This window comes from Oryx dammah, unplaced genomic scaffold, assembly GCF_014754425.2.
Source record: "Oryx dammah isolate SB20612 unplaced genomic scaffold, SCBI_Odam_1.1 HiC_scaffold_23, whole genome shotgun sequence".
In the NCBI taxonomy this organism is placed as follows: domain Eukaryota; kingdom Metazoa; phylum Chordata; class Mammalia; order Artiodactyla; family Bovidae; genus Oryx; species Oryx dammah.
The window spans coordinates 25,417,570-25,433,322 of record NW_024070207.1 but is presented as its reverse complement, the minus strand read 5'-3'; the positions used below and the strand labels follow the sequence as shown (position 1 = coordinate 25,433,322).

General features: G+C 45.9%; 1 protein-coding gene and 1 pseudogene across 1 annotated transcript; both read left to right on the top strand.

Annotated features, from left to right (window-relative positions):
• The first annotated feature begins 1,110 nt into the window (after positions 1 to 1,110).
• Positions 1,111 to 2,960, top strand: LOC120881462 (rhox homeobox family member 1-like). Its single transcript, XM_040265164.1, has 3 exons — positions 1,111 to 1,329; positions 1,519 to 1,861; positions 2,600 to 2,960. The coding sequence occupies exons 1-3, from the start codon at positions 1,251 to 1,253 to the stop codon at positions 2,673 to 2,675; spliced, it is 498 nt and encodes a 165-aa protein (XP_040121098.1). The 5' UTR covers positions 1,111 to 1,250; the 3' UTR covers positions 2,676 to 2,960.
• A 3,163-nt stretch (positions 2,961 to 6,123) lies between these two features.
• Positions 6,124 to 6,421, top strand: LOC120881461 (annotated as a pseudogene).
• Positions 6,422 to 15,753: the final 9,332 nt, after the last annotated feature.

Here is a 15,753-nt window from a genome sequence, read left to right as displayed (position 1 = left end):
GAAGGTTCCATCCCTGGGTCGGGAAGATTCCCCCAAAGGTCATGGCAACCCACGCCAGTATTCTTGCCTGGAGAATCCCATGGACAGACGAGTCTGGCGGGCTACAGTCCAGGGGGTCGCAGAGTCGGACACGACTGAGCGACCAAACAACAGCAACCCAGTGCTCACAGCGCCCGCCTTAAGAACCCCGTGCACTTTTGCAGAGGGCCGGCAGCCCCAGACGCGGTAGCAGAGCACAGCAAAGCAGATGCTGTATCCGCCACAATCGCGTCCAGGGCCAAAGCAAGGGCCGCGTGCAGTGTTCTACACTTGCCCTCTGACGTAGGTTAGTACAAATTTGGATTACCTGTTGCATTTGCAAGGAACAGGCTGGATTTCTCGCAGCAGGCATCCGCGCACACTGTGTGCTCTGCAAATTCAGCCCCAATTTCCTGCCCCCAGTAGCTCCCAGGGAACGAGACGGGCTCTGCTTTTAGTGCCTTATTGCAAAAACCCAGCAAGTAGGCTCCCACCTAATCTTTCCGTCTGAATCACTAGCCCGTTTCATGGACTTTGAGACCGAATGGAACAGAATCACAGTCCCATCCATTAATTACTGACTTCTCAGAGGGGAGTCTTTCTCAGAGCTCACGCGACAAGGGGGGACGACTGTCGTCTCAGTCGGCTGGGGTTGCTGGGGCCCCGCGGTTTCTCCAGTCCCATCTCTGCGTCTCCCGCTCCGGGGGCGGGGTGGGGTGGGGTGGGGTGGGGAAGAACTAATGGCAACAAGCCTGAGCCCATCGAGGGCCAGGTGGAGAGACGTTCTCCCAACATTTCTCCCAGGCTTCCGGGACGCCACGTTGAGGTCTCATTCCCAAACCCCCTCTCCCGTCCCAGGTCAGCTCGCACAATCCGGAGAAGCCCCTAGTTCAGGACCGACCCAAGGCAATAGCCGGGAGTATTCAGCTCAGCCACAGGTGGGAGCTCGCGCGCCCTCACCCGCTCGACCCCTGCCAGGACTCTCCCCACGCGCATCCCTCTACTCTATGGCCACGCCCTGTCCACGTGCATGCCCCAACGGCTACGCCCACCGCACGTGCCGTTACTGGGGAGTCGCGTAGTCGACGCAGAATAGCTAGCGCGTCGGCGTGGGCGTCAACGGCCGCAGACCAGCTATAAACTCCCAACGCCGCGAACCGGACCTCTGGATCGCCGCCTTCAACAGCGCAGAGTCGGCCGAGCCACACAGCTGGTTGGACAGCGCTAGCGACATGGACCGTGAGCCCAGAAGCCACCACGAAGACTCCAGTTACCTCAGCCTGGGAATCGACGAGCTCCAGGAAGAACCTGGTCAGTGCCCGGAGCGGGATAGGTGCTCTGGCGAACTCGAGGGAAAGGCCCTTTCCCTGGGCGAGGCGAGTGGACGGGACGCGGCTGCGGCACGGTCGCCGTCGCCTCTCAGGTCGCGGGCCTGCGCCTCCCGCCGCCCCGCACACTCGGCGCTCCGACGCCCAGACTTCTTGTCGTTTTCTTTTCCAGAGACGAACCCCACCGAGGTCTCAGGCATCGCAACAGGTGCCGCCGTCGAGGAGGAGTCGGGATCAGAACCCGAGCCGGGAGCGGCGGCAGCAGCAACAGCAGGAGAACAGGGCCAGGTTGGGGCGGGAGCTCCCGACCCCGTGGTCGACAAGATGCTGAAGAGCGGCGGCGGCGGCGGCTGCGACGAGGAGGAGTTTCCACAGGAGCCGATGCAAGCGGACGCGGAGGATCCGCAGCCCTCGGACAGGCAGCCACGCTTCCACCGCTGCTCGTTCCACCGGCTGCAACTGACGGAGCTGGAGAAAGTTTTCCAGCGCAGCCAGTACCCCAATGTGTTCGCTCGGTAAGTGGCTTGCTCTGGAGGCGCCCAAAATTTTCTGCGACGTTAGGGCTCTTCTCCCGACGCCTTTGGCGCTGTCCCTTACCCCAGAGCCTGAACTCGGTGGGGGGCTTGAAGCCCTTGGAGGCTGCCCGCCCTTGGGCTCCCGGTTTGGGGCGGTGCGGTGAGTGAGTGAGTGAATTAACTCCGGAAACGTAGGTTTCGGTGAATAACGTTTCATTGGATCGGGGTTTAGGTCAGTGGGAGGCGAGTGAGACCCCGTTGTGCAAACGCAGGATTGAATCTTGCCTTTCTTTAAAATTTTAGATAATTTGGTGGTCGTACAATTTTGCGCGTTTAGTCTTTAAATATTTATTTGGTTTCACCTGGTCTTGGTGGCAGCATGCGCGATCTTTAGTTTTGGCCTGTGGGATCTAGCTCCCTGACCAGGGATTGAACTGCTCCCCCTGCCTGGGGAGCAAGAAGTCTTAGCCACTGGACCACCAGCGAAGTCTCTGTGCATTTAAGCTTGATTCTTAAATAGTGCATTAAAAACGCTTAAAAATAATATTGAATACTGAGTTTTTCAGCACTCCCATAAATTTTGCGCACAAAGGGAAATTCTCCCTAAAGAGACCTTGGAACTATGTTCCTTGGGCGTTTGGGAGAATACACATTTTAAAACAAGCATAAAATGTACATCGTATATCTAACTTGGTCCACAACTCCAAATACTGAATATTTGCCATTTTCTCCCCTTAGGAAGGAGCTTGAGATTCCAATTGATGGGAGCGAAACCAAAGTGCAGTTCAGCAAGCCTGAAAACAACGATTTGTGAGGGCAGCAATTATAAAACCTGCTTCAAGTCTTGGACACTTTCGTCCTAGACATTCTCAAGTTTGTTTTTTCTTTTTTTGATGCCTTTTCCATGTTTGGCAAATAAGTTTTGAACTTTGGGGGCTTTGGCAAGTGAAAATGGGATAAGTAAACACCAGTTTATAGAAATTGCCAATTATCAGAAGTAATGTGATTTCCTAAAAGAGCAAGAAAAGGAAATCACTGTTGTTCCTATTTCCTGTGAAAAATTAAACATAATAAAGTTCAATTTCCTTTATTGAACTGATATCCTTTTATTGTTTATCCTTTTATTCCTGGTATCCTTTATTGAGCACTTTGTGGGGTCATGTTGGGGCTGGTTCTGATCTGGGAAGTGCACATTAATGCATTAAGGATCTAGGTTATGAGAGGGTTCAACTCTATTACTTAAAATACCAAAAAGTTCTTAGCTAAATGAGTGAATTTATAAATATTCAGGCACTGGAGTTAGGGAATAATTCACATACACTATATGAGTAAGTGTCTGTTTAGTTAGGCTGAGACTGATATGGGGAGACAGCTTAAAAGTCCAAGTGCGGGGGACTCCTGCCATTGTTTTTAGTCTTCAGTAAAGCAGTGTAGAAAGCGATTGCCCTACATCTTTTTAAAAAATATTTATTTGGTTGCACCAGGTCTTAGTTGGGGGTATGTGGGATCTAGTTCCCTAACCAGGGATTGAACCCAGGTCCCAGCATTGGGAGTGGGGAGTCTTAGCCACTGGACCACCAGGGAAGTCCTAGCTCTACCACTTAATGTTTGGTATGCTATGATGTGTCAGCCTGAAATCATTGCTAAAATAGTGACATTATGGTGGAGGGTAGGAGCAAGGTGTACAAACTGGAAATTTGTCTAAAAATTGAAACAATTTTGAATAAAGTGGCACTGAGCTAAGAGTGAACAGTTTAAGAGAATTGCATACAGTCAAACCATACACCTGGTGGATGGGGTTCAAATTGAACTCTATGAGTGAATATCCTCTTGAGGACTTTCTAACATCAAAAGATATATTTTTGATGGTATTATTTTAAAGAGGTGGGTTTTGTGGAATCTGTTTGGTGTGGAGTTGGGGGGGAGCATTCAGTTCAGGCCAGATTCTTTACCTGTGTTCACTTGAAATACTTTTTTGTTTGCTCAGGTAGTGATGACTGATTTGTAGGTCACGAGATTACCATTTGAGACTGTAGAAAACCATAGGCTGTATTAAGAGAGTATTTATCCAAAAATCCCAGATGAGTTTATTAGCTTTGCTTCATGGTGCCTATGTGAGTGCAGTGACGGATACAACCTGCCGGACTGGTGGTGGTGAGTTGTAGTGAACTTGGACCCAGGTAAGCTAAATTTTCCTCACCTCTGTAGGCTGAAATATCAAGGCAGTGTCCAGGGTGTCAGCAATCCTTATGTCCCAGTAAGACAAGCCACAGCAATCTTTATGTCCCAGTAAGACAAGCCACAAGCCCCTCTGGGCCCTCCATAACCAGGCCTGCCTTGTCTTGAGGGAAACCTGTTTAAAAATCCAACTTGCTCATATTGAATATCTCTTTCAGACGGAAGGAACTTTTTTTTAATTTTTGTTTTCCTTTTTAAAAAAAATTATAATTGGAGGCTAATTACTTTACAATATTGTAGTGGTTTTTGCCATACATCAACATGAATCAGTCACGGGCACACATGTGTTTCACATCCAGAACCCCCCTCCCATCTTCCTCTCCATCCCATCCCCCAGGGTCCTCCCAGTGCACCAGTCCTGAGCACCCTGTCTCATGCATCAAACCTGGACCAGCGATCCACTTCACATATGATAATATACATGTTTCAATGCTACCCTCTCAAATCATCCCACCCTCTCCTTCTCTCACAGAGTCCAAAAGACTGTTCTTTACATCTGTGTCTCTTTTGCTGTCTTGCATATAGGGTCATCATTACCATCTTTCCAAATTCCATATATGAGTTAGTATACCGTACTGGTGTTTTTCTTTCTGACTTACTTCACTCTATAATAGGCTCCAGTTTCATCCACCTTATTAGAACTGATTCAAATGTATTCTTTTTAATGGCTGAGTAATACCCCATTGTGTATATGTACCACAGCTTTCTTGTCCATTCATCTGCTGATAGACATCTAGGTTGCTTCCATGTACTGGCTATTGCAAACAGTGCTGCGATGAACATTGGGGTACACGTGTCTCTTTCAATTCTGGTTTCCTCGGTGTGTATGCCCAGCAGTGGGATTGCTGGGTCATAAGGCAGTTCTATTTCCAGTTTTTTAAGGAATCTCCACCCTGTTCTCCCTAGTGGCTGTACTACTTTGCATTCCCACCAACAGTGTAGGAGTGTTCTTTTTTCTCCACACCCTCTCCAGCATTTATTGTTTGTATACTTTTGGATCACAGCCATTCTGACTGGCGTGAAATGGTACCTCATTGTGGTTTTGATTTGCATTTCTCTGATAATGAGTGATGTTGAGCATCTTCTCATGTGTTTGTTAGCCATCTGTATGTCTTCTTTGGAGAAATGTCTTTTTAGTTCTTTGGCCCATTTTTTGATTGGGTCATTTATTTTTCTGGAATTGAGCTGCAGGAGCTGCTTGTATATTTTTGAGATTAATTCTTTGTCAGTTGTTTTGTTTGCTATCATTTTCTCCCATTCTGAAGGCTGTCTTGTCACCTTGCTTATAGTTTCCTTCATTGTGCAAAAGCTTTTAAGTGTAATTAGGTCCCATTTGTTTATTTTTGCTTTTATTTCCATTACTCTGGAAGGTGGATCATAGAGGATCCTGCTGTGATTTATGTGGGAGAGTGTTTTGCCTATGTTCTACTCTAGGAGTTTTATAGTTTCTGGTCTTACATTTAGGTCTTCAATCCAGTGTGAGTTTATTTTCATGTATGGTGTTAGAAAGTGTTCTAGTTTCATTCTTTTACAAGTGAAAGGAACTTTTAGTATGCTCAGCTTCCCCCACACCCAGGGTGACTCTATCCCTGGAAGGTAGGGGGTAGAGGCAGTTGGACCACTGAGGATCCACTGTCAAGATACATTTCTCCACCCTGTACCAGACATAGCATTAACAGAAGGGACTGGGTGCAATCCATCAGCTGGACCAGCATCTAAGAACTGGAAAAATCACTAAGGAGTGTTCAGAGTGGGAGGAAAAAGTGGAAGGCAAAAGTGGAAGCAAAAATGGAAGCCAAAAGATACCTGGTTATCGGGAAGCTTGGCACTTAGCACTCACTAAGGGTAAACTGAAGGGAACGGGGCTGTGGTGGAAACTTTCCTAAGATATTTTATCAATAAAGAAACAGCTTCTCCTAGTGGGCAGCGGGAAGAGTGGCAGCAGTCAGGCTACTTGGCCTCGTGAAGGCTCTTGGCGTGCCACAGCCCTCAGGCTCCCAGCTCTCGCCTGCCCCGCTGCCATGATGCCCAAGAGGTAGGTCAGCTCTGCAGAGAGGGCAGCGAAGGAGGAGCCCCAGAGGAGATCGAGGTTGTCAGCTAAACCGGCTCCTGCAAAAGTGGAAGCCAAAAAAGGCTGAGGGAAAGGATAAATCTTCAGACAAAAAAATGCAAACAAAAGGGAAAAGAGGAGCAAAGGGAAAACAGGTGGAAGTGGCCAACCAAAAGACTAAAAAAGACTTACCTGCAGAAAATGGAGAGACTAAAATTGAGGCGAGCCCAACCTCTGATGAAGCAGAACAAAAAGAAGCCAAGTCTGATTAATATGGCACACCCAGTCTGGTCAGTGGTCCCTTCTTGTACAATCCAGAGGAATATTTTTATCAACTATTTTGTAAATGCAAGTTTTTTAGTAGCTCTGAAACATTTTTAAAAAGGAGGAAATCCCACCTCATCCCATTTTTTTAAGTCTAAATGCTTTTTTTTAAAAGAGGTGAAATCATTTCAGTCAGTTCAGTTCAGTCACTCAGTCGTGTCCGACTCTTTGCGACCCCGTGAACCGCAGCATGCCAGGCCTCCCTGTCCATCACCAACTCTCGGAGTCCACCCAAACCCATGTCCATCGAGTCAGTGATGTCATCCAACCATCTCATCCTCTGTCATCGCCTTCTACTCCCGCCCTCAATCTTCCCCAGCATCAGGGTCTTTTCAAGTGACTCAGCTCTTCGCATCAGGTGGCCAAAGTATTGGAGTTTCAGCTTCAACAGCAGTCCTTCCAATGAATACCCGGGACTGATCTCCTTTAGGATGGACTGGCTGGATCTCCCTGCAGTCCAAGGGACTCTCAAGAGTCTTCTCCAACACCACAGTTCAAAAGCATCAATTCTTCGGCGCTCAGCTTTCTTTATAGTCCAACTCTCACATCCATACATGACATTTGCTCATTGTTTATTTTTTGGTACAACCAGAAAATAGTGGGATATTGGATATGGGAGGATTTGATTGTCTTGGGTGTCAGCTTAACATTCCATACATGGGGGTAGCTTTTATATCCTATAATACAAAAGCATACTAAAGTGGCAATTTGGAGTCAGTTGTGCATTTAATGTCTTGAAAACTTTAAATTACTTCTATTCCCATATTGTTTTGGTAGAATTATTTCCTACAGCAAACTACTCCTTGATCTTGGCTCTCCTGGCCAGAATTTTGTGCCCTCTATTAATATCTTTGGTCATGGTAGTTCAGGTTTCCTAGTAACTTGGTTAATGTCCTGTGAACTATTGACAGTTTGAGTATGTAGTGTATATGATATTAAATTGTGAATCAGTGAGACGTATGATGTAACAGAATATCAATATTTGAAGATATTTGGTACTTGATATCCTGTTAAGGAAAATTTGCTCCAAATTTTAAGCTGGAAAGTCACTGGAATAACTGTTGAGAATCACAATTACATGATTTTTTCGATTTCTGGTATGTATGTGAAGAATTGTGTACTAACTGAAATGTCTGTGTAGTGATCCTCAAAACAACCAATAAAAACTCAATTATAAAAGAAGAAAAAAACTGTGACATGTTGTGTGTGGGGGAGTGGTTACTATGACATAAATTGCTCAATATAGTAAACCAATCCCTATTTTCCTCTCTAATTGAAGGTTTGGTTTAAGAATATGAGGGTCAAGGGGAGGAGATGTCAGAGGGCATTAATGTTCAGAAATATGCCTCCCCCACTGGGCCCCTTGTGGGCATAATCTCGGATGGGCCCTGTAATCCCATCCTTGTTCTGGAGCCTGATTGGAGAAGGGTTCTTCTGGAGCCACTGTCATGCAGGCGGCCTGTGCCATCCATGCCTTCTCTGCCCTTCTGTCCCTCTGGCCAGGCTGAAGTTGGCCCAGAATCATCCCCTGTCACCTGCAAGCATGCTGTAGTCCCTTATGACTAAGATATGGTCTATGACAGTTTTTCTGAAGTATTTTTCTGCCAGGTTCCCATTATGCACAGCACAGTACCAAGACCATTTCACCAAATGCCTGTTAAATGAGTTGAACAAATGCAAAAAGTCAGTGCCCCTCTTTTAAAGTAGGGCACATTTTTGTATTTTTCAGTAAAGAGGTGAATTCTCAGCATCTTTGTTCTCGTGTGTCAAATGGGGTTAAGTGTGAACAGATGGGAACTTCTAAGGGAATGTCATTCACACAGAATGTCAAGGAGGCCTTCTATCAGGAGGTGCCATTCCCCAGTCATTGGCCAGTGGGCCTTTGTGCATGATAAAAGTTTTCCAAGTACCCAAGGTATGTTTATACTGACTTATACTTTTTTTTTCCTCCACTTTCCATTATCCCATCCTCACCCTCACCCTTTGGTATTGCATGCACATGCAAGATGGGGTGGGATGAGTCCCCAGTGAGAGAACAGTGTATTTCCAGGCAGAGTAGAGTCCCACCCATGGTAATTTAAACATTCAGCCCAATGCTGGACACAAGGGAAGCTTCCTAAGAGGCTACATTACAGGGATTCATGGGAAGGTGGCAGCCGAGCATTCATCCCACATGCTCCAAATTCTGTTCACTGTCCTCTCTGGGGAGAAGATGGTGGAATCAGAGTCCTGCCACACGGGTTCTGCTGCTTCAAAAGCAACACAGAGGAGACCCCATAAGGACAGTGAGGCATATTGCACCTTCCTCAAAAGCAATCACACCTTCAAATATATTATCTTCCTTGAGAGAGACTTGATTCCTGCTAATTCAACACCAAAATGAATTATTTTGGTTTCGTGCTGTGCAAAGCAAGAAGAGCAGCTTCCCGAGTAGCGTCCTCAGGCCCACTTTTTAAAAAGCATTAAGTTCTCGGTACAGAGTTCTTGGCTCAGAGCAGTGCAAGTCTTCTTTAATGTTCAGTTCAGTTCAGTTTAGTCGCTCAGTCATGTCTGACTCTTTGCGACCCCGTGGGCTGCAGCACGCCAGGCTTCCCTGTCCATCACCAGCTCTCAGAGCTTGCTCAAACTCATGTCCATCGAGTCAGTGTTGCCATACAACCATCTCATCCTCAGGACTGATTTCCTTTAGGATTGACTGGTTTGATCTCCTTGCAGTCCAAGGGACTCTCAAGAGTCTTCTCCAACACCACAGTTTAAAGGCATCAATTCTTTAAGGTGGTTTCTGTTAAATGTATTTAATTGTGAACACTGAGGTGCTACTGTGAAGTGATTGCTGAAATAAAGTGCCTTGATTACATTGGAATTTCCTCTCACAAGGGTTCATCCAAGACCAGTTTCACAGCTTGGATGCTCCCAGTGGAAAGAGAGGCTCTGTTTTTGGAGGCAAAGCATTTGCTTTAGGCTGTGCTTCCACTACTTTCACTCCTCTCTTCTCTCCCTTTGCACTTGTGGCTGTGTGTCAGACATCAGCACCGTGGTTGTGTGTGATGTGGGCCTTCTGCACAGAGAGGAGGGGAGTGCACCCTGAGGCCCAGCCTCTGTTGGGAGAGAGGAACAACTGGGCCCCAGTGTGCGCACGTTGCCATCCTCACCAGATGTTTTTGAAAACAGAATTTCTCATTTCTGATTATTGACCCTGACCTTCTTTTCAAACATCAGATTCCTCAAACTTCAAAAATACAACTACAGTATCTTGTACAAACAAAAGCCACCGGACATTATCAGACCGAATTCTGAACCCAGCTGGTCTTTGTTGACAGTTGAGCAGGTAGCTTTGCCATACAGAGACCGGAAGTCAGACAGTATTCAGCACAGATCCTGCAGTTAACACACATACCTAGTCTGACACACTTGCAAAGACTCAGACTACCTGGAAGAGTAGCCGATACCCTTCTCCATAACTGACGGGTTTTAAAAAGACAAATATATTATTTTTAATGCATCTCTACTTCTTCTTGGTTCCAGAAGGATTAAGGCAGGATGGCGAGATGAAGCAGAGGAAATATCCAAAACATTGCTACAGAGGGTAATTTCCCCTCAGTCTAAGGTCTAAAGTGGACAGGTCTTTTAAAATGAGTCCTACAAAGAAGCATTTCTCTTACTGTGTACTTCAAATACCACAAAGGTAAATAAATTAATTCTTTTAATATAAGGAAATTAACACTGATTTGTAAAAACAGTCTTTAACACTGCTGCTGCTGCGTCGCTTCAGTCGTGTCCGACTCTGTGCAACCCCATAGACAGCAGCCCACCAGGCTCCCCCGTCCCTGGGATTCTCCAGGCAAGAACACTGGAGTGGGTTGCCATTTCCTTCTCCAATGCATGAAGGTGAAAAGTGAAAGTGAAGTCGCTCAGTCGTGTCCAACTCCTAGCGACCCCATGGACTGCAGCCCACCAGGCTCCTCCATCCATGGGATTTGCCAGGCAAGAGTACCAGAGTGGGGTGCCATTGCCCTCTCTGGTCTTTAACACTGGCTACCATCAAATAGGTTTACTCAAGATCGGTGGTCTTTCTTGAGGTTACTTTTGGCTGAAAAGCTATAAACAATCTCGGAAAGACAGGAGTAGTATCAGCATCTTACAATAATCTAAAAATTACTAAAAAAAAAAAAACTTTATATCTTGCTTTCTAAAGCTTCTAAAGTTGTTTCACATCCAATAATACGTCTCCTTTGAGACAGCTGTGAAAAGTGAATTTTTAAATAAAGAGTTATCTTAAATGTATGGAAGGGGAATGGAGTTTGTTCTTAGGTGTTATTTTTTTAAGAATAGAAGTATACTTACTTGAGTTCTGATCATGGGGTGTTAGGCTTATAATTGGGCAGCTCTGAGCACATAAACTGTTCTAAACCAAATTGAGTGACACACCAGCAAAGAACAGATTAAGGGTTGTATCCTCCCCCAGCATCCTAGCTTCCCAGGTGGCTCAGTGGTAAAGAATCTGCCTGCCAACGCAGGAGATGCGGGTTCAATCTCTGGGTGGGGAAGATCCCCTGGAGAAGGAAATAGCAACCCATTCCAGTATTCTGGCCTGGAGAATCCCATGGACAGAGGAGCCTGGCGGGCTACAGTCCTTGAGGTCACAAAGAGTCAGACGCTACCGAACAACAACTGAGCACATACACAGAAGTACTGTTTTACCAGGCAATCATTTGGTGCTGATGTGATCCCTGTAGGAAATGTTGGAATCCCGGCAGCTGCTGCTGCTGCTAAGTCGCTTCAGTCGTGTCCGAATCTGTGCGACCCCATAGACGGCAGCCCACCAGGTTCCCCCGCCCCTGGGATTCTCCAGGCAAGAACACTGGAGTGGGTTGCCATTTCCTTCTCCTGGAATCCTGGAAGTGAAGCTAAAATAGAGTTCTTCACTGGGTTTCCAGACTGGTAAGCCCAGTTGGTCTTGCCATTTCCTTCTCCTGGAATCCTGGAAGTGGAGCTAAAATAGAGTTCTTCACTGGATTTCCAGACTGGTAAGCCCAGTTGGTCTCATTTGACTTCATGTAGCCCATGACATGGACTGGGGTTTTGAAAACCTTGAGTGGACACCTCAGGAGTAAGTTACTATAACATAATCCTCATTACATAACCTTCATCCTAAGAATGCTGCCTGACATTATTTTCACTTTGGGATTCATTGGAGACTTCCCTTACACTTCCTTCTGTTAAACCAAAGCAGTAAGGTGTCCCAGTGAGAGGGAATCCTTGCCTCAGCCAGGTTGTTTTCTTTTTCTTTTTTAATATTTATTTATTTTTAATTGATTGGCGGTTGTTTTACAGTATTGGTTTGATTTCTGTCATACATCAACATGAATGAAAGCCAGGTTGTTTTTAAGAGAAATTTTTAAATAATTGTATTTATTTGGCTCTGCTGGGTCTTCATTGCTATGCGAGCTTTGCTCTAGTTGTGTCAGTGGGGGCTACTCTCTGGTTGTGGTGTGCAGGCTTCTCATTGTGGTGGCTTCTCTTGTTGGGAAGCACAGGGTCTAGAGCTCATGGGCTTCAGTAGTTGCAGCTTGTGAGCTCAGTAGTTGTGGCGCACAGGCTTAGTTGCCCTGTATCAGCCAGGTCGTTTTTCTCAAAAGGCATATTCTCATTTTCCTTTATGTAACCCTCACGCGAGATTTCTTCATTTCAGGTATAACTGATTCATTTTGCTGTACACCTGAAACTATCGCAACATTGTTAATCAACTATACTCCAATATAAAATAAGAAATTTAAAACAAAAAGGTATCTTCATTTGACAAATGAGACAAATATTCCCAGAGCCCTTCAGTAATAATCAATCACAGAGAACCAGTCCCATTGGATCCTGTGGCTCTTCAAAGCAAAGTGCCTTGGTCTTCTGTACCCAACTTAAAGGAAGAAACCCTGGTGGTCTTCACACTGCAAGGGTCATCAGTTCACACCCTTCTTTTACAGATTTGGGACACAGGCCCAGAGCAGTGGAGTAGCTAGCCCAAGAAAGCACAGAGTTCATCCCAGAGAATGCCAGCCTCTCGGTGGCCATGCTGTCTGCTGGGCCTTGTATCATCCAGTATGACCAGTGCCCCACTCAAAGCTCCCACCAAAGCCTGATCACTGAGTTATTTTACCTTTAGGAAAAGTAATCAACCTCCCCTGCAGAGGCATTCGGCCTCCTGGTGTCCACAGTTTCAGGTCCTGAGAAGGATGCAATTTGTACCCTCCTCACAAAAGCCCGAGTGTGCTTCCACTACAACAGCCCTCATTTCTTGCAATCTCCTTGCAAAGCCAAGTCTGCCAACCAGTGGCACGATGCATGAGCAAGAGCCAGCCTTGAGCTTATGCTGAATTAGCTTTTTTAGGAAAGTAATATTAATATAACAGCATGGAAACTGTCATTGTTTAGTTGCTAAGTTGTGTCCAGCTCTTTTGCAACCCCATGGACTGTAGCCCCCAGGCTCTTTCCTCTGTCCATGGTTTCCCAGACAGGAATACTGGAGTGGGTTGCTATTTCCCTTCTCCAGGGGATCTTCCCAACCCAGGGATCGAACCTGAGTCTCCTGCCTTGGCAGGTGGATTCTTTACCACTGAACCAGTGCTCCGAAACTATCACTAGGGAATTAATATTCATTTTGAAATTGATAATTTATGGTTTGTCTTGATCAGTGTCACACTTGCTCCTTCTCAGACATCAGCATGAAGCTATGGGGCAGGGACATTTGGTGTGATGTTGTAAACATAATATTCAACTGCAATGAGCTATATCCACATACCCACCCCCCACCATCACCACACAAAGGGTAGGTCTGCAGGTAAATGTCTAATATTTACATGCCAATCTTTTATTATTTTAAAAATTAATTTATAAATTTATTTTTGGCTGTGCTGGGTCTTCATTGCCATGCAGGGCTTTCTCTAGTTGCGAGGAGTCGGGGCTACTCTCTAGTTGCAATGCACGGGCTTCTCTGCAGTGGCTTCTCTTGTTGCGGAGCACAGGCTCTAAGGCCTGAGGCTCTTGGGCTCTAGAGCACAGGCTCAATAGTTGTGGCACATGGCATGTGGGATCTTCATGTCCCCTGCATTGGCAGGCAGATTCTTTACCACTGAGCCACCAGGGAAGCCCCAACATACCAATATTTCAGACTCTAGACATACAAAACACACCTCTTACATATACTTTCACTTTCAAAATCAAGGGCCACCAGACACTGACATGGTGGCATTCAGACATGGATACATAACTGATATGCCTAGACTGTTTGAAGCACAGGCCCCAGACAAAATTAGAGCTGTTATGAGAACTGCAGCTTCTTTAGCATAACCTCCTCCTATTTCAGGCCCAAGAATCTTGATCTAGGGGGAAATATGAGATAGGTAAGATCCAAAGAAAAGTAAGCCTCTGTCCACCTCTCCCTTGAACAAAAGACACAAAGAATGAAACAAAGGATGTGTTTTCATAGTAAGTGGAAAAGGAAGCTCCAGAGGAAAAAGAAATCTATGTCAACAGCTGGGCCCAGAGCTACTGATCTGGGTTAGGGAGCTGGGTATTGAGGCAGGCTAGCAGCTCGGCACTGCCTCTGGATAGCAGTCAGAAGGGTACAAGAAGATGGCTCTGGCCAGCTGGGCTTTATAAGAGAAAAGAGAAACAGGACTCAGGTTCATGTGCAAGTGAGTTCCTTACATCTCCTTCTACAGCACTCATCACCAGGTCAAGCAACAGAGCTCTTTTTAATTTATTTATTTGGCTGCCTCAGGTCTTAGTTGTGGCATGCAGGATCTTTGATCTTAGTTGCGGCATGAGGGAATCTTTAGTTGTGACATGTGGACTCTAGTTCCTCAAACAGGGGTTGAACCTGGGGCCCCCTGCATTGGGAGTGAGGAGTCTTAGCCACTGGACCACCAGGGAAGTCCCCAGAGCTCTTTTTTCTTTTTTCCTCCATTGCCTCAGTTCAGTTCAGTCACTCAGTCGTGTTTGACTCTTTGCAACCACATGGACTGCAGCACGCCAGGCTTCCCTGTCTATCACCAGCTCCTAGACCTTGCTCAAACTCATGTCCATCGAGTCAGTGATGCCATCCAATCATCTCATCTTCTGTCCTCCCCTTCTCCTCCTGCCTTTGATCTTTCCCAGCATCAGGGTCTTTTCCAGTGAGTCAGTTCTTCGTATCATGTGGCCAAAGTATTGGAGTCTCAGCTTCAGTATCAGTCCTTCCAATGAATATTCAGGACTGGTCTCCTTTACGATTGACTGGTTTGATCTCCTTGCAGTCCAAGGAACTCTCAAGAGTCTTCTCCAGCACCACAATTCAAAAGCATCAATTCTTCGGTGTTCAGACTTCTTTATGGTCCAACTCTCACATCTGTACATGACTACTGTAAAAACCATAGTTTTGAGACTATACAGACGTTTGATGGCAAAGTGATGTCATTGCTTTTTAATATTCTGTCTAGGTTTGTCATAGTTTTCCTTTCAAGGAGCAAGCATCTTTCATGGCTGTAGTGACCATCTGCAGTAATTTTGGAGCCAAAGAAAATAAAGTGTGTCACTGCTTCCATTGTTTCCCCATCTATTTGCCATGAAGTGATGGAACCAGATGCCATCATCTTAGTTTTTTGATGTTGTGTTTTAAGCCAGCTTTTTCACTCTCCTCTTTCACCCTAATCAAGAGGCTCTTTAGTTCCTCTTTGCTTTCTGCCATTAGAGTGGTGTCATCTGCATATCTGTGTGTAGTCCCTCAGTCGTGTCCAACTTTTTGCGACCACAAGGACTGTAGCCCACCAGGCTCCTCTGTCCATGGAGATTGTCCAGGCAAGAATACTGGAGTGGGTTGCCATGCCTTCCTCCAGGGAATCTTCCCAAACCAGGTCTTCCACATTACAGGTAAATTCTTTACTGTCTGAGCCACCAGGGAAGCCCCTGCATATCTGAGGTTGTTGATATTTCTCCCAGCATCCTTGATTCCAGTTTGTGATTCATCCAGCTCAGCATTTCACATGATGTACTCTGCATATAAGTTAAATAAGCACAGTGACATTATACAGCCTTGACATACTCCTTTCGCAATTTTGAACGAGTCAGGTGTTCCATGTCCAATTCTAACTGTTGCTTCTTGACCTGCATACAGGTTTCTCAGGAGACAAGTAAGGTGGTCTGGTATTCTCATCTATAAGAATTTTCCACAGTTTGTTATGACCCACCCAGTCAAAGGCTTTAGTGTGATCACTGAAGCAGTGAAAGTGAAGTCACTCAGTCTGTCCAA